General features: G+C 41.0%; 1 protein-coding gene and 1 long non-coding RNA gene across 6 annotated transcripts in view; one reads left to right on the forward strand and one right to left on the reverse strand.

Moving 5' to 3' along the window:
• TPST1 (tyrosylprotein sulfotransferase 1) overlaps positions 1-17,033 on the forward strand; it is a 135,589-nt gene extending 118,556 nt beyond the window's left edge. For 2 of the 5 annotated variants that reach the window (XM_047714498.1, XM_047714499.1), the window contains exons 4-6: positions 5,370-5,420; positions 14,592-14,637; positions 16,493-17,033. In XM_047714498.1, the coding sequence (XP_047570454.1) occupies positions 5,370-5,420; positions 14,592-14,609 (69 nt within the window). In that variant the 3' untranslated portion in view covers positions 14,610-14,637; positions 16,493-17,033. Of the gene's footprint in view, positions 1-5,369; positions 5,421-14,591; positions 14,638-15,199; positions 15,609-16,133 lie in introns of those variants that run through there. The other 3 variants (XM_047714500.1, XM_047714501.1, XM_047714502.1) reach the window with 3 other exon arrangements.
• LOC125091085 (uncharacterized) lies at positions 14,604-22,727 on the reverse strand. The gene is made up of 3 exons (XR_007124578.1): positions 22,673-22,727; positions 16,053-16,280; positions 14,604-14,804 (listed from the first exon to the last, which is right to left on the reverse strand). It is a non-coding gene; the product is annotated as an uncharacterized LOC125091085 (long non-coding RNA).
• Between the last annotated feature and the right edge of the window lie 1,596 nt (positions 22,728-24,323).

The following is a 24,323-nucleotide window of genomic DNA, read 5'->3' on the forward strand; positions in this document are numbered from 1 at the left end:
ATGGAATTATCCTTGACTTCTGCTCTGTCACACCCCACATCAGATCTGTATAATATAGAAAAATAAAGACCGACATACTTACCACTTCTCACCACCTCCTTGTCATTCTCTCTTGGCTGGATTACTGCTGTAACCTCCATACTGCTGTCCTAGGCCCTCTACAGTGTAAACAGAGCAATTAGGGTGATCCTTTTAGAATGCAAGTTCAATCATGGTACCTATTTGCTTCCCATTTCACTACAGTGGACAAACTACTTAATTCTCTGTGACTTAGTTGCTTCATTTGTAAAATAAGAACAAATAACACCTCCCTGCAGAGACTGTGGGATTCAGTGAGATAATACATAGGAAGCACGCACTTAACCCGAACCTGAGGCAGTACTGTTAACTGCCTTCTTACTACTTTTATTTCCCAGTGCGCCCTCCACGTCAGGAGCCTACTTTTTCCTCCTCATCATGCCTTTAGGGCTTGAGGTGAGAGGGATCTGTAGGAATGTTTGGATTCTGAGTGCCTGGCTCATTGCTGTCAAGCACAGTCCTCAGTCCATTAGTACCAGAGAATAGCATGTCCAAAATTACTGTTCATTTAACCAAAGGAAATTCCATCCCTGACTTTGCAGTTTTTACAGGCAACGTAGTGCTGGGTTTCCTATGCTAACTAGGAATTGCTTCGTCAATAGAAAGTGTTCTTATATGTGCCATAGTTTCTCTCTTTTGAAGCATTTGTTCCCTAAAGGATAATGAAGGGAGGCAGCTTTCCACGTATTTTTTGATTGAGCCTTTTATCTGATGTCTTATCCTGACCCCTTTTTGGTTTGTTTTTATGAAATTTGTGACATGTAATTTGGGGTGTTCCCTCCTTCATATAAGCCTTATCTCTCTGGAACTATTGCTTCCTGGAAGACTCTTAAATATTTCATGTTCCCACTCATCTTTTCTGTTGTGCCTTGCTAGTGAACTGAGAAAAGGGAAGATTTAACTGTAAGATTTGTTAATGACAGTGCTGTGGGGGGGCGCTTCTAAGCCTCACTCTGCCAGCGAAGTGCTGTGTAACCCCCTGGGCTTTCACTAAACCTTCTGCTTGAATTCTGGTAGAAGAGCCTAGCTAAAGGAGAGGAGAGCCAGTTTTTGGAGTCCGAGGATATGAAGAATATAAGAAAAGTTGCGTGGGGACCTAACCCACTAACTGAAAGAGGGACTAGGTACAAACGAGCCTTGTTCTGTTCAGTTATGCAGCCAGGACACAGGACCCTAACTAAGCCTGAGTAGCGTATGCCCCAGGGGCTTGGAAGGTGGGGGCTGAGACCCGTGAAAGAGGGAGAAGGAGAGACACCTGAGAATCTGGTAGGGGAAAAAAAACACAAAGAGGAACAAGAAAAACATCCACTTGGCTTGAGCCCCTGCACTGGTTCTAGTGTCCGCTTGCAGACAGGCACAGTGGAAGTCAGAATTAACATGAAACACAACTCCAGGGGCTTAGATACTTCCTACATCAGAAAGCTAATCAGAAAGTAATACGATGTTATATGTCAGTTATAGCTCAGTAAACTGGGGGTGCGAGGAGCACTGTGCAGGAAGCTGGAACAATTTTGGGGCTGTGGTGATAGGGTAGAACAGAAAGGATTCTTACATGCAGATTCTTCAGGGAGCAACTAGACCAGACCCCCGCTGCCCCCGCCGCCGCCCCCATGACCTGGGATTATTCGAGGGTCTGAAAGAGATGCTAGTAGCTTTTGAAACAGCCCTGGTGGATGCGGTGTTGTTATCCTGCACCCCCTTAACTTCCACTGTGATGCGTCTCTGAAGACGTGCCTGTATCCAAAAGTCCGACATCTCTGTTTAATGTAGGCGTCTATGGGACGGTAAAGAATGGAGCAGATTTCAGAAACTGCAGAGAAAGAGACAGGCAAAAATACATTCATTCTCTTGAGTTTCAGAGGGAGTGCTGCTTTTAGAAGTCGATCAGTCATCTTATAACCAAGGAAGAATCCCTTAGGTCTGTGGGCTTTAGGTTTCATCATTCAGAAGCTTTATTTTTGCTCGGAGAGACTACTCAGTGACTGTCTTCCCAGCAACCATCTGTAGTTTCTCACCATACTTTCTCAAGTTCAGCAATTATCGAACTTTAGCTCATGGAGACCTTCTTTACTTTTGATTGGCACAAATAGTTCCCAGCTTTTTTGCTTTTGCAGTGTTGAAACAAACATCCTGGTATTTAAAGAGTGTGTGTTTGTGTGTGTTAGCAGTAAGTTTTTAGCATTAAGTTACTGGCTTAATTTGTTCAGTTTTGTTTTTGAAGTATAACTTACAGAAAAATTACACAAATCAAAGCTCTGTAAATGATACAACCTGGGACGTCTGGGTGGCTCCGTTGGTTCGGTGTCTGCCTTCAGCTCAGGTCATGATCCCAGTGTCCTGGGATTGAATCCCTTGCCAGGCTCCTTGCTCAGCGGGGAGCCTGCTTCTCCCTCTGCCTGCTGCCCCCTCTGCTTGTGCTTGCCCTCTCTCTCTCTCTCTGACAAATAAATAAAAAATAAAAATCCTTTTAAGAAAAAATGAGTACACCTTCACAATTGGTACCCATATAAAGACTGAAAATTTCCAGCACCCTGGAAGCCTCTTTCATCTCCTTCCCAATCACAACCACCTCCCTCCTCCCCAGAGTAAACAGTATCCTGATTTCTAACATCATGAAATTGTTTTGCCATTTTACAAACTTTGAAGTATTTTATTTTTTTTATTTTTATTTTTATTTTTTTAAAGATTTTATTTATTTATTTGACAGACAGAGATCACAAGCAGGCAGAGAGGCAGGCAGAGAGAGAGGAGGAAGCAGGCTCCCTGCTGAGCAGAGAGCCCGATGCAGGGCTCGATCCCAGGACCCTGAGATCATGACCTGAGCCGAAGGCAGCGGCTTAACCCACTGAGCCACCCAGGTGCCCCAACTTTGAAGTATTTTAAATGGAGACACGTATGTCATTTTTAGGGGCCTGGCTTATATCCCCCTCGTCATTATGTGTTGGGATTCATCTATGCGGTTATCATAGCAGTAGTTCATTTTTCTTAATTGCTATTCAGTATCATTATATACCACATTTATTTATTTATTCATTCTAATTGCATTGCTTACAATGCCATCTTTATCATTAACCAAGTATCTGTATATAAGGGTCTGTTTCTAGGTTCTTCATTCTGTTTCATTGATATGTTTGTCCATACTTGTACTAAAGGTTTTCTGTCTTCAGTCTAACTTAATTATTATCTTTATATATGTAATAATATATATTAAAATATATTATAAGAATTATAACTATGTGTGTATATGTATGAAGATATATAATTGGCTTATTATAGCTGTATAACAATACGTCTTAATATCTAGTAGAGTTAAGTCCCCCACTTTGTTCTTTTTAAGATTACTTTGATTATTCTTGGCCCTGTGCATTTCCGTATAACTTTTGCAATCAGCTTAAAATCACCCCTGCCCCCCTGCCCAAAAAAGTGTGCTAGAATTGGGGTACCTGGGTGGCTGAGTGGGTTAAAACCTCTGCATTCGACTCAGGTCATGATCCCAGGATCCTGAGATCGAGCCCCGCATTGGGCTCTCTGCTCAGCAGGGAACCTGCTTCCCCCTCTCTCTCTGCCTGCGTCTCTGCCTACTTGTGATCTCTGTCAAATAAGTAAATAAAATCTTTTAAAAAAATGTATGCTAGAATTTTGATTGGAATTCCTTTGTTGAGGAGAATGAACATCCTTACTATATTGAATCTTTTAACCCCTGTAAGTGGTCTCTCTATTTATTTGGTCTTTAATTTCTCTCAATAATGTTTTATAGTTTTCTGTGTAAAGATCTTATACATCTTGTGTTAGATTTATTCTTAGGTGTCTGGTGGGGGTTTTTCGATGTTGTAAATGGTGTTATTTTTTTAAAGTTACTTCCTTATTATCGCTTGTATTAAAACATAATTTTAAGGATGCCTGGGTGGCTCAGCAGGTTAAGCGGCTGCCTTTGGCTCAGGTCATGATCCTAGGGTCCTGGGACCAAGTCCCACATCTGGCTCCCTGCTCAACAGGGAACCTGCTTCTCCTTCTGCCTGCCACTCCCCCGGCTTTTGCACACGCTCTCTCTCTCTGAGTTAAAAACAAATAAATTATTTAAAATAAAATAAAGTAACCTAATTTTATATACTAAAAAGGGTAGGGCACCTGGGTGGCTCAGTTGGTTAAACAACTGCCTTCAGCTCAGGTTATGATCCCACAGTCCCTGTATTAAGTTCCACATCAGGCTCCCAGCTCCATGGAGAGTCTGCTTCTCCCTCTGACCTTTTCCCCTTTCATGCTCTCTCTCTCAAATAAATAAAATCTTTTTTTTTTTTTTAAGATTTATTTATTTATTTATTTGACAGACACACAGGGAGAGAGGGAACAGAAGCAGGGGGAGTGGGAGAGGGAGAAGCAGGTTTCCCTCTGAGCAGGGACCCCCGATGTGGGACTCGATCCCAGGACCCTGGGATCATGACCTCAGTCGAAGGCAGACACTTAATGACTGAGCCACCCAGGTGCTCCTCAAATAAATAAAAAATTTTTTTTAAAGGGTAAGCTTTTAATTATAAGATTTTATGAGGTTAAAAGTATATAACTTTATATATCATTTCATATCTAATATTCAAATTATTATGAGAATATAGAGGACATTAAGAAAAGTAAATTGGCAGGGGGCACCTAGGTGGGTGAGTTAGGTAAGACTTTGGCTCAGGTCATGATCCCAGGGTCCTGGGATCAAGCCCTGCATCAGGCTCCCTGCTTAGCAGGGAAACTGCTTCTCCCACTTCTCTCTGCTCGTGCTTTCTCTTGCTATCGCTATCACTATTTCTCTCTCTGTCTTTCAGATAAATAAAATCTTTAACAAAAAAAAAGAAAGAAAGAAAGATAAAAGCCAGAAAGAAAAGTAAATTTGGAATAAATCTAAGATTTGTAATGGTGAAGATTTCAAAAGGATATCGGGAGGAGTCTGTTCCTGAATTGTGTGAATTCTCTGTTGGTTGCTTGAGAGAGATGGCCCAGGGCTTGCTGTCTCGCTCAGTTAAAACGATCGGGGCTTGGAATGTTAGGATGCTTTTTTCCTACTTCAGATACTCTGGGAGTAGGAGCACACAGGCAAATGTACAACAGTTGAGACCAGGGTGAAAGGGAATTTCACTCAGTCCTTCAATGCTAACTGTTTTTAAACTAACAAGTTTCCCTCCCATTCTAAAACTCACTGAGAATGAAGCAGTAAATCCATCCACCATCAGGCATTGCAAGTATCATGAAGTGATGATGACACTGTTTCCTTAAATTCACAGTTGGCTTTTTTTTTTTTTTTCCAGGTCTATAAAGGAGAATTTCAGCTCCCTGAATTTCTTAAAGAAAAACCTCAGGTACTGTATCTGCCTCTGTTCTTAATGTGATAGATGGGCTCATGTGTCAGAGGGATCTTTTTAAAGAGTGCTGTGCTGGCGGTAAAAATTGGCCTCTGGTAACTGTTGGTTTTAACAGTACTTTAACACAGCCTTAATTTGAGAGAGCTCAGTATCAGTGTCTTCCAGAATTAGGGAACTACTTTATTGATAACTAAAATCTGATTGCTGGAGGTGACTTATAAACCATACAGTATTCCACATATAAGAAGCCTGGTAAGCAGGCTCCAAGATGGAGGAGGAATAGGAGACTTAAATTTCATCTGGTCCCAAGAATTCAGCTAGAGAGTTATCAAGCCATTCTGAACACCTACGAACTCAACAGGAGATTTAAGAAAAGAATAGCAGCAACTCTATGAACAGAAAAATGACCACTTTCTGGAAGTCATAATCTGTCCCTTCATTGTATTTAACTTTTGTGTGTGTGTGTGTATTATATATATAAGTTTTTCTTTCTTTAAAATTTTAGGATGCAGATTCTTCTAACAGACCAAAATATACCCTAAATCTAGTGTATGGCTTTGTTCATTAATCTGACTTATCATATTCTCCCCCTTTTTTTAAATCTTTCTTCTTTCTTTTTTCAATCAACTTCTTACCAATTCCTTTTTTAAAATCTTTTCTAATTTTCATTTTTACAGTCCTATTCCATCCCTTCATTGTATTTACCCTTATTTTTCTATATATCTAAGTTTTCCTTTATTTAAAATTTTGGGAGGCAGTTTCTTCTAACAGACCAAAATAATTCAAAAGCTAATGGGTGGCTCTGTCCTATTGACCAGCCAGATCATATTCTTTTTTTTTTTTTTTAACCCCCTGGTTCCAGATCTCTTCTGATTTGCTTAGTGTATATTTTTCTAGGTCACTGTTACCCTTGTAGCATTTTGTTCTCTTGTTCATCTGTTATTCTCTGGACAAAATGACAAAAAGGAAAAACTCACCTCAGGGGGAAAAAAACAGTATCAACTGCCAAGGAGCTAATCAACATGGACATTAATAAGATGTTAGAACTAGAGTTCAGAATAACAATTATAAAGATACTAGTTGGGCTTGAAAAAAGCATATAAGATACTAGAGAATCCCTTCCTGGATAAATAAAACTAACCAAGTCGAAATAAAAAAGGCTATTAATGAGGTGCAATAAAAAATGGAGGCTCCAACTGCTAGGATAAATGAGGCAGAAAAGAGAATTAGTGATCTAGAAGACCAAATGATGGAGAATAAAGAAGCTGAGAAAAAGAGAGATAAACAACTATTGGATCACAAGGAGAGAATAGAGAGATAAGTGAGATTAGAGAGATAAGTGATACCATAAAGTGAAACAATATTAGAATTGGGAAGAAGAGAGGGGGCAGAAGATATATTAGAGCAAATTATAGCAAAGAACCTCCCTAATTTGGGGAAGGAAACAGCCATCAAAATCCAAGAGGCACAGAGAATCCCTTCAAAATGAATAAAAATAGGTCAATACCCCAACATATATTAGTGCAACTTACAAATCTCAGAGACAGAGAAAATCCTGAAAGCAGTTTGGGACAAGGGGTTTGAAACCTACAAGAGGAGAAACATTAGATTGGCAGCAGACCTATCCATAAAGACCTGGCAGGCCAGAAAGGACTGGCATGATATATTTAGGGTAGTAAATGAGAAGAACATGTAGCTAAAACTACTATATCCAGCCAGGCGGTCATTGAAAATAGAAGAAGAGAGAAAAAGCTTCCAGGACAAACAGAAACTAAAAGAGTTTGTGATCACCAAAACAGCCCCACAAGAAATATTGAAAGTGGTCCTCTATGCAAAGAGAAAGCCCAAAAGTAACATAGACCAGGAAGGAACAGAGACAGTATATCTTAACAGTCACCTTACAGGCAATACAGGGTACTAAATTCATATCTTTCAATAGTTACTCTGAATGTAAATGGGCTAAATTCCCCAAGACACAGGATATCAGATTGGATAAAGAGCAAGACCCATCATTACACTGTCTGCAAAAGGCTCATTTTAGATCCAAAGACACCTCCAGATTCAAAATGAGGGGGTAGAAAACCATTTATCATAGTAATGGACATAAAAAGAAAGCTGGGGTGGCAATCAAATTAGATTTTAAACCAAACACTGTAATAAGAGACGAGGAAGGACACTACTATATCATACTTAAAGGTTCTATCCAACAAGAAGATCTAACAGTTGTAAATATTTATGCACCTAACATGGGAGCAGCCAATTATATAAGCCAATTAATAACAAAGAAACACATCAATAATAATACAATAATAGTAGGCACTTTAACACCCCCCCTCACTGAAATGGACAGATCATCTAAGCAAAAGATTAACAAGGAAATAAGGGCTTTGAATGACACACTGGACCACATGGACTCACAGATACATTCAGAATATTCCATCCCAAAGCAACAGAAAACACATTCTTCTCTAGTGCCCATGGAACATTCTCCAGAATAGATCACATCCTGGGTCACAAATCAGCTCTCAATTGGTACCACAAAATGGGGATCATTCCCTGCATATTTTCAGACCATAGTGCTTCAAAACTAGAATTCAATCACAAAAGGAAAGTTGGAAAGAACTCAAATACATGGAGGTTAAAAAGCATCCTACTAAAGAATGAATGGCTCAACCAGGAAATTAAAGAATTTTAAAAATTCATGGAAATAAAAGAAAAGGAAAGCACAACTGTTCAAAGTCTTTGGGATGCAGCAAAGGCGGTCCTGAGAGGAAAGGATATAGCAATACAAGCCTTTCTCAAGAAACAAGAAAGGTCTCAAGTACACAACCTAACCCTACACCTAAAGGAGCTGGAGAAAGCATAGCAAAGCCGAAACCCAGCAGGGGAAGAGAAATAATAAAGATCAGAGTAGAAATCAATGAAATAGGAACCAAAAGAACAGTAGAACAGATTAACAAAACTAGGAGCTGGTTCTTTGAAAGGATTAATAAGATTGATAAACCGCTGGCCAGACTTATCAAAAAGAAAAGAGAAAGGACCCAAATTGATAAAATCATGAATGAAAGAGGAGAGATCACAACCAACACCAAGAAATGCAAACAATTATGAGAACATATTATGAGCAAGTATACACCAGCAAATTTGACAATCTGGAAGAATTGTATGCATTCCTAGAGACATATAAATGACCAAAACTGAACCAGGAAGAAAAGACCCATAACCAGAAAGGAGACTGAAACAGTCATCAAAAATCTCCCAAGAGACAAGAGCCCAGGGCCAGATGGCTTCCCAGGGAATTCTACCAAACATTTAAAGAAGAATTATACCTATTCCTGAGAAGGAACACTTCCAAACTCATTTTGAGGCCAGCATTATCTTGATCCCAAAACCGGACAAAGACTCCATCAAAAAGGAGAATTACAGACCAATACCCCTGATAAACATGGATGCAAAAATTGTCACCAAAATACTAGCTAATAGGATCCAACAGCACATTAATAGAATTATTCACTACAACCAAGTGGAATTTATTCCTGAGCTGCAAGGTTGGTTCAGCATCTGCAAATCAATCAGTGTCATACACTACATTAATAAAAAAAAGAACAAGAACCATATGATATTCTCAATAGATGCTGAAAAAGCATTTGACAGAGTACACCATCCTTTCTTGATCAAAACTCTTCACAGTGTAGGGATAGAGGGTACATACCTCAATATCATCAAAGTCATCTATGAAAAAGCCACAGCGAATATCATTCTCAGTAGGAAAAAACTGAGAGCTTTCCCCTAAGGTCAGGAAGACCAAAGGAATGTCCACTATCACCACTGCTATTCAATATTGTGCTAGAAGACCTAGCCTCAGCAATCAGACAACAAAAAGAAATTAAAGGCCTCTAAATCAGCAAAGAAGAAGTCAAACTCTCACTCTTTGCAGATGATATGATACTTTAAGTGGAAAACCCAAAAGACCTCCACCTCAAAACTGCTAGAACTCATACAGGAATTCAGTAAAGTGTCAGGATATAAAATCAATGCACAGAAATCAGTTGCATTTCTATACACCAACAATGCTGCAGAAGAGAGAGAAACTAAGGGAGTCAATCCCATTTACAGTTACACCCAAAACCATAAGATACCTAAGAATAAATCTAACAAAAGAGACAAAGGATCTGTACTCAGAAAACTATAGAATACTCATGAAAGAAATTGAGGAAGGCACAAAGAAATGGAAAAACGTTCCATGCTCATGGTTTGGAAGAACAAATATTGTTAAAATGTCTATACTGCTGATAGCAACCGACATATTAATGCAATCCCTATCAAAATACTTTTGATTTGTTCACATAAATGTAACAATCCTAAAATTTGTATGGAACCAGAAAAGACCCCAAATAGCCAGAAGAAGATTGAATAAGAAAAGGAAAGCTGGCAACATCACAATTCCGGACTTCAAGCTATATTACAAAGCTGTAATCATCAAGATAGTATGGTATAGACACAAAAATAGATGCATAGATCAATGGAACAGAATAAAGAGCCCAGAAATGGACCCTCAACTCTGTGGTCAACTAATCTTCAACAAAGCAGGAAAGAATGTTCAATGGAATAAAGGTTTCTTTACCAAATGATGTTGGGAATATTGGACAGCCACATGCAGAAGACTGAAACTGGACCATTTCTTATACCACACACAAAAATAGACTCAAAATGGATGAAAGACCTCAATGTGAGACCGGAATCCATCAGAATTCTTGAGGAGAACACAAGCAGCAACCTCTTCAACCTATCACAGCAAATTCTTCCTAGAAACATTGCCAAAGGCAAGGGAATCAAGGGGAAAATGAAATATTGGTACTTCATCAAGATAAAAAGCTTTTGCACAGCAAAGAGATCAGTTGACTGAATCAAAAGACAGCCAACAGAATGGGAGAAGATATTTGCAAATGACATATCAGATAAAGGGCTAGTATGCAAAATCTATAAAGAACTTATCAAATTCAAATAATCAAATAATCTAAGAAATGGGCAGAAGATACTAACAGACATTTCTGCAAAGAAGACATCCAAATGGCCAACAGACACATGAAAAAGTGCTCCACATCACTTGGCATCAGGGAAATACAAATCAAAACCTCAGTGAGATACCACCTCACACCAGTCAGAATGGCTGAAATTAACAAGTCAGAAAATAACAGATGTTGGCGAGGATGCGGAGAAAGGGGAACCCGCCTACACTGTTGGTTTGGAATGCAAGCTGGTGCAGTCACTCTGGACAACAGTAGGGAGGTTCCTCAAAATGTTGAAAATAGAACCACTCTGTGACCCAGCAATTGCACTATTGGGTATTTACCCCCAAAAATACAAATTAGTGACCCTAAGGGGCACATGCACCCCAGTGTTTATAGCAGCAATGTCCACAATAGCCAAACTATGGAAAGAGCCTAGATGTCCATTGGCAGATGAATGGATAAAGATGATGTGGTAATATATACACAATGGGATATTATGCAGCCATCAAAAAATGAAATCTTGCTTTGCAATGAAGTAGATGGAACTAGAGGGTATTATGCTAAGTGAAATAAGTCAATCAGAGAAAGACAATTATCATATGATTTTGCTTGATATGTGGAATTTGAGAAACAAGGCAGAGGATCATGGGGAAAGAAAGGAAAAAATGAAATGGGACGAAACCAGGGAGGAGACAAACCATAAGAGACTCTTAATCTCAGGAAACAAACTGAGGGTTGCTGGAGTGGAGGGGGGTGGAAGGGTTGGGGAGGCTGGGTGATGGACATTGGGGAGGGAATGTGCTGCAGTGAGCCTTGTGAATTGTGTAAGACTGATGAATCACAGACCTGTACCCCTGAAACAAATAATACATTATACGTTAATTTTAATTTTTATTTTTATTTTATTTATTTATTTTTTTAAAGATTTTATTTATTTATTTGACAGAGAGAAATCACAAGTAGGCAGAGAGGCAGGCAGAGAGAGAGGAGGAAGCAGGCTCCCTGCCGAGCAGAAAGCCCGATGCGGGGCTTGAACCCAGGACCTGGGATCATGACCTGAGCCGAAGGCAGTGGCTTAACCCACTGAGCCACCCAGGCGCCCCTATACGTTAATTTTTAAAAATAAAGAAGAAATACTTACTTTTAAAAAAAGGAGGGGCGCCTGGGTGGCTCAGTGGGTTAAGCCGCTGCCTTCGGCTCAGGTCATGATCTCAGGGTCCTGGGATTGAGTCCCGCATCGGGCTCTCTGCTCAGCAAGAGGCCTGCTTCCCTCTCTCTCTCTGCCTGCCTCTCTGTCTACTTGTGATCTCTCTCTGTCAAATAAATAAATAAAATCTTTAAAAAATAAATAAATAATAAATAAAAAAAGGAGAGAGGGGCGCCTGGGTGGCTCAGTGGGTTAAGCCGCTGCCTTCGGCTCAGGTCATGATCTCAGGGTCCTGGGATCGAGCCCCGCATCGGGCTCTCTGCTCAGCAGGGAGCCTGCTTCCTCCTCTCTCTCTGCCTGCCTCTCTGCCTGCTTGTGATCTCTCTCTGTCAAATAAATAAATAAAATCTTAAAAAAAATAAAAATAAAAATAAAAAAATAAAATAAAAAAAGGAGAGAGACAGCAATACAAAACATTAAACCATAAATGGAGAAGAAGAAAAAAAGAACCAGAAGCCTGCCTTGGTGAATCTGCTCCAGCCTTCGGATATGTAACTTGAAATAAAACTGTACAGCTATCTGTTGTTCTTATCATATATACATCCATGGCCTTTTAACTTGTCTTATTGGGAGGCTAGGAGACTTGTAAATACATTATATTCATAGCCTTTCTCCCTCCACTGCAAAGCCCCCAAGTTGGGAAAGGACAGTGAAAGTTTGAAAATTGTAATGTTTACTGTTTAAGAGACTAGTTAAAACAGATCTAGAGGGGCGCCTGGGTGGCTCAGTGGGTTAAAGCCTCTGCCTTCGGCTCGGGTCATGATCTCAGGGTCCTGGGATCAAGCCCCGCATCGGGCTCTCTGCTCAGCAGAGAGCCTGCTTCCCTCTCTCTCTCTCTCTCTGCCTGCCTCTCTGCCTATTTGTGATCTCTGTCTGTCAAATAAATAAACAAAATCTTAAAAAAAAAAAAAACAGATCTAGAGTTATCCTTGTAATGTCGCACCTTCACTTACTTTGGTTTCAGTATTGTCTCTTGAGTTGAAGAGAAACAGGCAGTGTTAGGCCGACACTGTGTGCTGAAGTAGCCCAGAATGTCTTGCATTTGAGCATCATCGGCCATTCCCATATAGTAGTGGGGAAAATTATTAACTCCTCGAGCCCAGCAGACAACTTCCCTTTCTAGCCTAGTGATAATACATGTTGCCGCCAGGCTGTTGCTATCAGTAATTGGCTTGTAAATAGGAAATGAAGACTCAGCACTGAACTTGGTTTCTAAAATCATTCCAGATAAGGATTGGTGAGGGAGGCATACCTCCTCACAGACTCTGTGAAGTCGTATTGCCTGAAGCGAGCCTGGACTGAGTGGGCTGGGCCCTGTAGGAGAAGCTGCATCTCATTCCAGGGTTGAAGGCTCTGTCTTCTCAGATCCTTGTCCAATAACAGTCAGCCATTAGTAGTTGATATTAGTATTACTTGAGAATTTCATACTACTTCCAAGGCATATTCTTATTAGCATATGTTTAATTTTAATCCTCCCATTCATTCATTTTATTTATTCAACAAATGTTTCCTCAATTTCTATCGTGGGTGAGAAGTTGGAATGAGTCCTCAAGAGTCAGAGAGAAAAAAGGTATTTTTAAGGAACTTCTGATCTCCCTTGAAGACTGATCAATTTTTACAGCCAAGGGGGCCCTGGGCCTGGAGCCTGGGCTAGGCGTGATGCCCCCAAAACCTGGATGGGGTCATGAACAAGCCATCAGTCACTTGTAGGGTGTGGCAGTTGGAGCCAGAGAATAACCCAAGAGGCAACTCTTGAAGGAATGTCAAATCCAAAGACTGTTTTGCATAATAAGTTTGAAGGAATCAAGAAAGGAAATTTGAGTCTAAAATTAAAGGGATACCTCTGCTTCGCAGAATACACAAAAATCATATCCAGGCCAATTATAAACCTAAACGTTAAAGGCAAAATAATAAAGTTTTTAGGAGACCACAAAGGAGAATATCTTCGTGACCTTAAGAGGGAAGGATTTCTTAGATCATAAAAAACACTAATTATTAATTTTAAAATGGATAATTTGGCTCCTTTAAAATTGATAATATTTACTTATTAGAAAGCATCATAAAGAGTATAAAAGTATACCTTAAGTGGGATAAAAATAATTTGAAACAAAGGATTCATTTGTAGACTATAGAGGATTCCTACAAATCAGTCGGGAAAAAAATTGCGCAAAAGCCTTACTAGGAACTTTAAGCCCCTTACTGTGGTTAGTTTAATGCATCCCACACACAAATACTTAGAAAAAGGCTGTAAAAGACTTTTATTTAACTTATAATAAATGAGAAAATTGAAACTCACAGAACCCTCAGGTTTGGTATAGCTAAAGTGGCTCACAGAACTCAGCGAAGTGCTGTACTTACAGTTTTATAAAGGACACAAATCAGGATCAGCCAAATGAGGAGACAGGGCTACAAGGGTCTCAGACACAGAGCTGTGCCCATTCCCCACAAATCGGGGTACTTCTCCCCCTCAGCAGCACATCTCTCCAGTCACTGAACTGCAGCATCCATAGTTTTTATTGGGATCTAATTACATAGACGTGATTGATTGAATTATTGACCATGTAGTTGAAGTCAATCCCGGTCATCCGCTCCCCTGAGGCTGGGCTGGCTCAGAGTCCCAAGTCTCTAATCACAGGCGTGATCTTTGTGTGACCAGCCTCCATCCTGAGTTATCTCATTTCGTAGCTTAAACTCAAGTATGATCCAAGCAGCTCCTGAATAATGAAGACATTCCCTTTACCCGGGAAAATCCAAGAACTTAGAGTCTCCCTACCAGGAACTAGAGACAGGCCAGTCACGTTCTTTATTCTATAGTTGTAGCAGACTGAGTTCATTGGAAAATCTGTGATCAGAGCCGACAAGCTACCCCTGATATTTCCACAGGAATAGTCACTTTTCATCCTGACCAACTTCAAGGTCTTTTAAAATATCTTTTGCTTCCTTTGACAGACTGAGGAAGTGGAGTAGCAGAGCCGGAACCTCTTCCATACATGAGGTGAGAGTTGGGGGACATTCTTTGGTCTTTGGGTTTCCCTGCTTAAGCTCTCTTCGGAGGCAGTATGGCTGGAGTGGAGAGCACAGCTCTGGAGTCCTTTGGCCTGAGTTGGAATCTGGGTTCTGTGGCATTGAGCAAATGCCTTCTCTGTGTCTTAGCTTCCTCATCTGCAAAACAAGGACAAGATTAGTAAGAGAGTAGTAGTAAGAATTGAGCATAATAATGTCTACAAAAAGCTTGGCACCTAGTAAGCATTCAAACAGTGTTAGTTTTTATTTTTAATATGAGGAGGAGTATAAGATACTAAGATATGTTAGCTGAAAGAAATCTGGAGACCATTAATCCCAGTAACCTGTTTGCAGATGAGGAAACTGAGCAGGTTATTTGTCAGAGCAACATCACGGGAAGGTGAAAGCTTCTTCTACCCCCCTGTGCTGCTTCTGTGCGTGCTGGATGTGGAAGTGTTTTTACAAAAGTATTTTGGGAAATTGGTCAAGTCTGTGCTTGCTGGTTTTAATGTACGATGAGATCTTATGTTGGTAACCTACATTGTCTCTTGTAGGTGGGGGGTACAGTTGGGCTAGGCCAGCCATGCCTATCAGTCCCCTTTATATCTGAGTATCATCAGGTACATGTCCAGGGACACCAGCCAATTAGTGGAAAAGCTGTTTTCTGAACCCAGACCTAACGTAGCTTCTCAGAGCTCATGCCCCTTTCCTGCAATTCCTTAAGATTCTGTTTTGTTCTGAATGATGTGGTAATGCCTTAGATCATTTGGAACTTGAAAAACTTTTTTAAAAAACTGATTTTTTTCTTATAGTTTTGCTTGCTGTTTTATTTTATTTTATATAATAACAATGTATTGACTGCATACTCTATTCAATGCATAGAATATCAAGCATTTTATATATGTAATATATAAATGCCATATATCAGGGGTGCCTGGGTGGCTCAGTCGTTAAGTGTCTGCCTTCGGCTCAGGTCATAATTTCGGGGTCCTGGAATTGAGCCCCACATCGGGCTCCCTGCTCTATGGGAGGTTTGCATCTCCCTCTCCTGCTCCCCCTGCTTGTGTTCCCTCTCTCGCTATGTCTCTGTGTCAAATAAATAAATAAAATCTTTTTTTTAAATGACGTATGTATTATATGACACACTATGTAATATATAATATTATATTCATATATGTACATATATGAGTGAATTCTTTCAAGGTTCAAACCACTCTGGCAAGTAGGTGGTATTATCCCTGTTGTACTGATGAGAAAATGAAGACTGAATGATTTGAGTCAGATTTTTATGACTTGCTAGGTTAATGGATAATAGAATGAAAAAGCACATGAACACTGCTATGCCATGTCAAAATCATGGAAGACTTTGAGCTAATAATATGAATAGGTTTCAAGATTTATGACTACTTTTTTGCTAAGGAGGAAATGCTAGGTGCTAGACCCACGCTCTGCAGACGTATGTAACAGCAGTCATCACACCTCTTATAGATCACTTCCGTCCATGAAATGCACACACAGGGACCCACGTATTGAATGCTTTACAAGACAGAACACAGTGTCCATGGACTCGGCCTTTGAGTTGCCTCAACAGCATCACTGCACCCCCATATGCTTGTTGCTGCCAGTAGGGGCCACCTGCAGTGAGAGAAGGACTCGGAAGAAGCAAGGAGGGCAACAGCATCTCCAGGAGGATAGTGCTTCAGAGGCAGCTGCTCTCGGAACCATCTGTCCCCCTCCCTGTCTACCTGGCTTATGCCGGGACCACAGCTGGGAAGGAGGCAGCATGGTGCAGGGGAGAACAAAGCTTGACTCCGCACTTGTAACCGGATTCTGTTTGTCTGCCCCAGGGAAGACTTCCGCCTTTCAACAGGAGGGAGATTTCTAGGACTGGTTGTCCCCCGTTGAGATGAGCAGAGCGCGGCCCGCATCTCCCGCTCACTTGCCAGCCTCCTTCCACTGAGCGCGTGCGCTGCCTGTGCACATCTGGGCCTTCCCAGTGATCTGCTTCCCGGTGCAGCGCTCTTGACCCCCATGACGTGCACAGCCGCTGCATGGGAAGCCCAGAGGGAGCATGTGCTTTCTGTTAACACTGCTCTGGTCCTCATCTTTTCTGGCCAGATTCCAAACTTTTGTTTTAAGGGGAGGGTTTTAAATGGAATTCTCTAAGCAAAATTGGGCAGTTTCATCTTGGAATAGGTTATCTGTACATGTTCTAATGTTTTGTAGAACACTTCCTGTTTAAATGTATTGATGTGGATAATATTAAATATCTTAATTATTTAAATCATTGTATTGTTTTTGAGAAGTTGAGGAATTACTGTATACATTTACAACTTAATGACTTTTGTATTTTATTTTTCAAAATAAAAGCTTTAAATGTGCGAAGCATTCTGGTGGTTTACATGTTTTCATTACTGTGACTTCAGAGAAGCAGTAAGACCTTATCAGATGGTGACTGATAAACTGGAGTTTCTTCAGTTGGCTCTATTGCAGATAATTCCTTCTCTGCATCATAGCTTTAATTACGTTTTTTATTTTAATCCTGGTGTAGTTAACACACAGTGTTATATTAGTTTCAGGTGTACGGTATGGCGATTTGGTACTTCCCTACAATGCCCAGTGCTCATCGCAAGGGCTCTCCTTAATCTCCGTCCCAGTTCATCCATCCCCCACCTCCACCTTTCTCCCCTCCAGTAACCATCAGTTTGTTCTCTAGAGTTAAGAGTCTGTTTTTTGGTTTGTCGCTCTCTTTTTTTATCTTCATTCATTTGTTTGTTTCTTAAATTCCACACAGGAGTGGAATTACATGGTATTTGTCTTTCTCTGACTTTGCTTAGCATTATACTCTCTAGCTCCATCCATGTTGTTGCAAATGGCAGGAGATCATTTTTTATAGTCAAGTAATATTCCATTGTTAGTGTGTGTGCCACATCTTCCTTATCCATTCATCAATTGATGGATACTTGGACTATTTCCATAATTTGACTATTGTAAAGAATGCTGCTGTAAACATTTGGGTGCATGTATCCTTTTGAATTAGTGTTTTTGTATTCTTTGGGTAAATATCCAGTAGTGTAATTATTGGGCTCATACTATTTTTAAAATTATTTTTATTAACTTTTAATGTATTATTTGCCCCAGGGGTATAGGTCTGTGAATCATCGGGCTTACACATTCCACAGCACTCATCATAGCACATACCCTCCCCAATGCCATAACCCACCCCCCTCTCCGTAACTCCCCATCCTCCGGCAACCCTTAGTTTGTTTTGTGAGATTAAGAGTCTTATGGTTTGTCTCCCTCCCGATCCCATCTTGTTTGATTTTTTTTTCCTTTCCCTAGCCCCCACAACCCCCGGCCCTGCCTCTCAAATTCCTCATATCAGGGAGATCATATGATAGTTGTCTTTCTCTGATTGACTTATTTCGCTCAGCATAATACCCTCTAGTTCCATCCACGTCGTCGCAAATGGCAAGATTTCGTTTCTTTTGATGGCTGCATAGTATTCCATTCTGTGTGTGTGTGTGTGTGTGTGTGTGAGAGAGAGAGAGAGAGAGAGAGAGAGAGATCTTCTTTATTGGGCTCATACTACTTTTAACTTTTTTGAGGAACCTCCATACTGTTTCCCACGGTAGCTGGGCCAGTTTGCTTTCCCACCAACAGTATACGAGGGTTCCTTTTCCTCCACATCCTCCCCAACACTTGTCATTTCTTGTGTTTTTTATTTTAGCTATTCTGACAGGTGTGAGGTGAGATCTCATTGTGGTTTTGATTTGCATTCCCCTGATGATGTGTGGTGTTAAGCATCTTTTCACGTATCTGTTTGCTATCTGTATGTCTTTGGAGAAATGTCTGTTCGTGTCTCCTGCCCATTTTTAATTGAATTATTTGTTTTTTGGGTGTTGAGCTGTATCAGTTCTTTATATATTTTGGATACTAACCCTTTGTCAGATACGTCATTTGCAAATACCTGCTTCCATTCTGAGGTTGCCTTTTAGATTCATTGATTGCTTTCTTTGCTGTGCAGAAGTTTTTTATTTTGATGAAGTCCCAGTAGTTTATTTTTGCTTTTATTTCCCTTGCTTCACGAGACATATCTTGAAAAATGTTATAGCTGATGTCAGAGAAATTACTGCCTGTGTTCTCTTCTAGGGTTTTTATGGTTTCGGGTCTCACATTTAGGTCTTTAATGCATTTTGAGTTTATTTTTGTGTATTGTGTCAGAAAGTGACTCCGTTTCATTCTTTTGCATGTGGCTGTCAACTTCCCACACCACTTATTGAAGAGACTTTCCCCATCGATTCAATTCTTTCCTCCCTTGTTGAACATTGACGTGCATCTTGACATCTTAAGATTTGGCTGTGATTTATTTCATAAAGACCTGCTACCATCCATTTGTCTCAAATCTTGTTCTGTTTCATGCCTACATATTACATTTAAGGACAGAGAAGTTTCTGTTCCCAGCTGTTTCCTGGAAGCCATTGTTCTACAATACAGAATGACCAGATAATAATAGTAATTTCTATTTATTGAGTGTCTTCTTATGTGTGTGAGGCACCAAACAAGATGTTTTATGTGTTTTCTTATGCCTGGCCTCAGAATTCTGCATCCTCTGGTCTTACCCATCAGCAAATATTATTTTCTACCTAGTCACTCAAGCCAGAAACCCAAGAGTATTTTCTTCCCCTTTTCCCCCCATGTACAAGATCTTTGATTCTACCTTTAAAATATTTCTTGAGGGGCACCTGCGTGGCTCAGTGGGTTGAGCCTCTGCCTTCGGCTTGGGTCGTGATCTCAGCTGTCCTGGGATTGAGCCCGGCATCGGGCTCTTTGCTTAGCGAGGAGCCTGCTCCCTGACCCCCACCCCATCTCTCTGCCTCCCTCCCTGCCTGCCTCTCTGCCTATTTGTGATCTCTGTCTGTCGAATACATGAATAAAATAAATAATAATAATAAATAAAATAAAATGAATAAAATCTAAAAAATATATGTGTATATGTATATATTTCTTGAAGCCATCTACTTCCCTTCAGCTCCACTGCCCCCACTGTAACGTAAGACAGCACCATCTGTCGCCCGACAGTTGCCATAGAGAGCCTCCTGGATAATATCCCCTCCCTACTCTCCCCCCGCCCAATTCTGTTTAGCACGCAGCAGAGTAATAGTTTTATAATGCGCATATAGTTATCCTTCCCCCTTACCCTCTCTCTCAGAATAGAATCCATGTTCCTGCCATGACCCAGCCACCACCCTTCTCTCTACCTCCCCCACCTCACCCCTTGTGCTCTAGGGTTCTTTGCATCTCCTGGAAACACACCAAACTTTTCTTGCCTCTGCACATATTATTCCTCTCTCTGGAATGTTCTTCCCTTTGCTCTTTGCCTGAGGCCTCCTTCGCACGTCTGGTCTCCATAAAGTCCATTTCCTCAGAGGGACTTTTCCTGGCCCCTTGAACTTCAAAGTAGATGTCCTTCCTGCCTCTCTTTTTCACAGTATCACCTTATCAGACTTTGCAGTTTTTAATCTGTTGACTTTTTTTTTTTTTTTTTTAATTATCAGTCTCCCGTACTGAGAGGAAAGTTCCCGGAAGATAGAGACTGTATCTTTTCTTGTCCCTTTTTGTATCTCTGACACCTAGCAAAGTGCCTGGCACATTCTAGGAACCCAGGAAAATACTTGGTAAATTATCAATTCTCCCAGAAACCTCTGGCATGTCATTTTACAGAAGAGAAAACAGGCTCAGCCGGATCAAGTCCCTTAGATAAGGCTCAGGCAGTGCCATCGTGGTGAGCGGCACTTTAGTCCAAGCCTGACTTCAGCATCCCTCCTTCCAGTCCACTTGCCCCAGGCCTCTCCCCTTCAGTTGGAAGTGAATACTGCTGACGTATCAATCCTTTGTTCAAAGCCTTCTTTGATTCTCTGCTGCCTAACACATTGCCACTAAACCATCCTGCCTCCACAATGTGACCTCATCACTTCCTCGTGTACGGCACGCCTCCTGCCTTCACTCCCTGCTTCTTCCAGATGCCTAGAAACCCACTCCCCTCCACCTGGGAAATCCCAGCTTCGTGAAGGGCTCAGCTGTGTTCAGTGCCATTTCTCCTTACACAACTACTGCAACCTCCAAATAGTAACAAAGTCAGCTTCAGCTTAATGTAATCGTGCTTTGTTTACTACCTGTGTTATTCTTACATCATTAGCTTTGTAGGGAGGAGGTCACATACTCCTCTAGAGCCTATCTGAATGGGAGAGGAGGACTTTTTTTTTTTAAAGATTTTATTTGACAGACAGGGACCACAGGTAGGCAGAGAGGAGGGGTTGGAGAAGCAGGCTCCCTGCTGAGCAGAGAGCCCTAAGACGCGGGGCTCAATCCCAGAACCCCGAGATCATGACCTGAGCCGAAGGCAGAGGCTTAACCCATTGAGCCACCCAGGAGCCCCAAAGTGGGTTTTTTTTTTAAACCATAACGCAGCCTGCCTCCAGGACTGGCCCCAAAGGGGACAGGATTTGTATTTCCCACACCTGCCCACCCTAGAGACTCCAGTGTTACCGGTGGGCATGCATGGGAAAAGGGCAGAGAACCATGGCACAAAATGGCTGACTGGGGGGAAAAGGAAACTACAGCATAACTGGCCTGAAGAAGCAGATGCTATGCTATTTCCATCCGTATTGACATTCCTTCTTTCACAAAGCTTCTTTCTTTCTGACCCAAGCACATTTCTTTATGCCCTATGAAGAAAAGTGTTTCTGTTTCCTGTTGACCTCCTCAATCATATGTATGAAGATGACCGTCTATGAGATGTTGTGATTTGGTGAGACCAAATGGTGCTCCTGTTGACCAGTTGAAAGATGGCTGGAGTAAAATTTAAAAGGAGGTAACCAGAAGGGACCAGGTAGACATATGGTCTCTGACAATCCGAGAGCTTCCTGGAGCCGGCATAGCCATTGGCCACAGCAAGCAAACCCATAAGGCCAGAGAGAGGCTAGTGTCCTTGGAGGCCACAGGAAGAGCTTGGAGAGAGCATCAGACATAAAAATCATCGAATTTAAAAATGAGAGGAAAAAAACCCTCAGCAATCACTTAATCAAGTAATCCATCTAGTAATATTTAATCAAGAACTTGTCATGGTCCAGGCCCTGCGCTAACCATTTTATATGTTTAAAATAATTTAATTCTCATAATTACTATCTGAAGTATGTACTGTGATGACCTACATTTTACAAACATTGGCTTGGGGGTAAAGCACGGAGTACAGCTAGTAACAGTCAGGATTCAAACATAGGCAGCCTGGCTGCGGAGCCAACACCCTAACCACTACCCTGCATCTCGATAATCATCTTTATACTAGAATAGACGCTTGCCATTAGCATTGAGTTGCAACTGTTTAAGTACCTCCCTTGTACTTAGTAATTTGCTGGGTATAATTGGGTGGTATGCCAGGAAGTACAGGCAGAGGACTGCCTTTAGGAATTTATGGTCTTGGTAAAAATCAAGGAAAATGCCCATAAAACAATTATTTCAGGTTCTAACAAAATTTATGTAGTATCAGCTACCAAAACCTAGCTAGTCAGTGATAGGTAATGGTCTAGGCAAGATTCCATTCAGTGTTACCGCCAAATCTGTATTTCTAGAGGAACTATAGATCCTAGAGCTGTCTGGTCTCTCCTCCAGAGGTCCATATTTTCAGCATTGAGTTCCCTTTCCTGCTCGTCACTACCCACTGCCGTCTTCCACAGAGACTCTAGGTCTTTGTGTGAAGCAGAGCGCTCCCTTCTTAGTTATTCTAAATTGGGCAAAAGAGGTAATTTTTATTCATTTTGTGTTGAAATCCTAACAAAGCTGTTCATTATTTGAGTATTGGGCTGTGTGTGTGTGTGAGAGAGAGTAGTTTTGTTACAGATAAAAATAAATGACTTTGATTCTTCCTTTGGAGCTGATTATTACCGAAGATCCAAAATCGAATCATTTTCACAATAAAACCACTATTTTTGTTCTTATGTATTAGAAAAATGGCTTTAAGGCCTTACCTGAAAAAGCCTAAAATGCTCTCTACTGGTCGAACATGGAATGACTGCTGAACATTAGAGCCAGTGAGGCAAGTCTGGCTACATGTGCTGTCTGTCTTGTCTGTGGCTGCTTTCTCCCTACAGCTGCAGGCTGAGCAGAGACTAACTATATGGTCTGCCAAGATGAAAATCTTCCTCTGTGTCCCTTAATAGAAAAAATACACAAACCCCTGCTCTTAGAGATTATTTTAATCCTATCCTGCCTCAGGATATTTAAATATTTCATTACACCTTAATGTCTCTAGCCAACCAAAGGAGCTCTCGGCCAGCAATTCCAAGATATGTCAGGACAGCATCAGAGCCAAACCCAACAAAGTCTCTGAGCGGGTTGGGATGCCTAGGAAGACAAAGAATGTAGAATGGAGGAGAGGCCCCCAAAAAAAGGCAACAGCAGGAGACAGGGTGTGTTTTCTCAGGTGCAGGGTTATGTTTCCCCTAAATTCTTTTTCTACTTGCTAGAATCATATGGAGGTCATAGGTATTTAAGCTGGGAAGTGCTTAACCCTGAAATGATAGACCAGTGAAAATGCCACATGAAGTGGGCATGAGGTGGGAGGGAGAACTGGGGACGTGGCTCCATTACATTCACCCATCAGATTTGACTGGAACCAGCCTCACTTAGAGACATAAGATATGAGAAAGTAACATGCAGCAGTAGGTAGGACAATGACGGACCTTCAAACCACATTCATGAAACACCATTTTCATGGAATTCTAGATGTTATTTTTACATTTGTTGCATATGTTATTTTTGTTTTAATTATAACTAGTAAGTGAAAATATATACAACATTCATCAAAAGCCTACATGTAAAGAGCTTGGGATAAGAGTCTTTCAGGGCCCGTGTCATCTTGCACAGTGAAGATGTCCACGGTCACCGGTGTGAACCCCAAACCAAAGAGCATTCCCTTAGTGTTCACTCCTAGGACTTCTTACAGCTTGACGGGAGCTCCTTCCCACCAGCCCAGAGTGATGGCATTCTGGAATTCCCTACCTCTTTGATATTAATAACAGCAATCCCTATATACTAATATAATATATACAATATTATATATATAATATATAATATTAACCCTATATACTAATAATACCAATAAAATACAAGAGGAAAAAGTATATGGCGGTAATAATTTGAACATCATCACCACATAAATTTCTTTTGGCATTCATCTATTGAGTTCCTGTGTGCCGTGCATTGTACCGGACCTTGGAGATATAGTAAGACAACAAAACGGATGCCTCCACTCTGCTTTTTGACATCCAGGAAGATATATACTAGGAAGTCTGCTACGGCCACAGCAAAAAGGAAAAGTTTCAACACTTCCACATTTGAGCTTGCCTCCCAAAAGGGAAAGAATCATGGCCTCCGAATCAGTGTTCACTTTCCCCCTCCACATGTCAAGTGCACTGATCTTCTTGGTGAAAATTAGGCCATGCATGGAATCCAGGATACAAGGTACTCTGGGAAAAGTGGCTTTTAGATTTCAAGCTTCTACCATTCAGTGAGGCACACTTGAGAGGGACCAGAAAAGCAGTAAGAGAGCCAGTGTGAACACTGGTCACATTTTCCAAGCAGATGCTAGGAAGAGAAATCCAGGCGAAGGAATAGAGG

Source organism: Lutra lutra, chromosome 18 (assembly GCF_902655055.1).
Source record: "Lutra lutra chromosome 18, mLutLut1.2, whole genome shotgun sequence".
NCBI classification, from domain to species: Eukaryota; Metazoa; Chordata; class Mammalia; order Carnivora; family Mustelidae; genus Lutra; species Lutra lutra.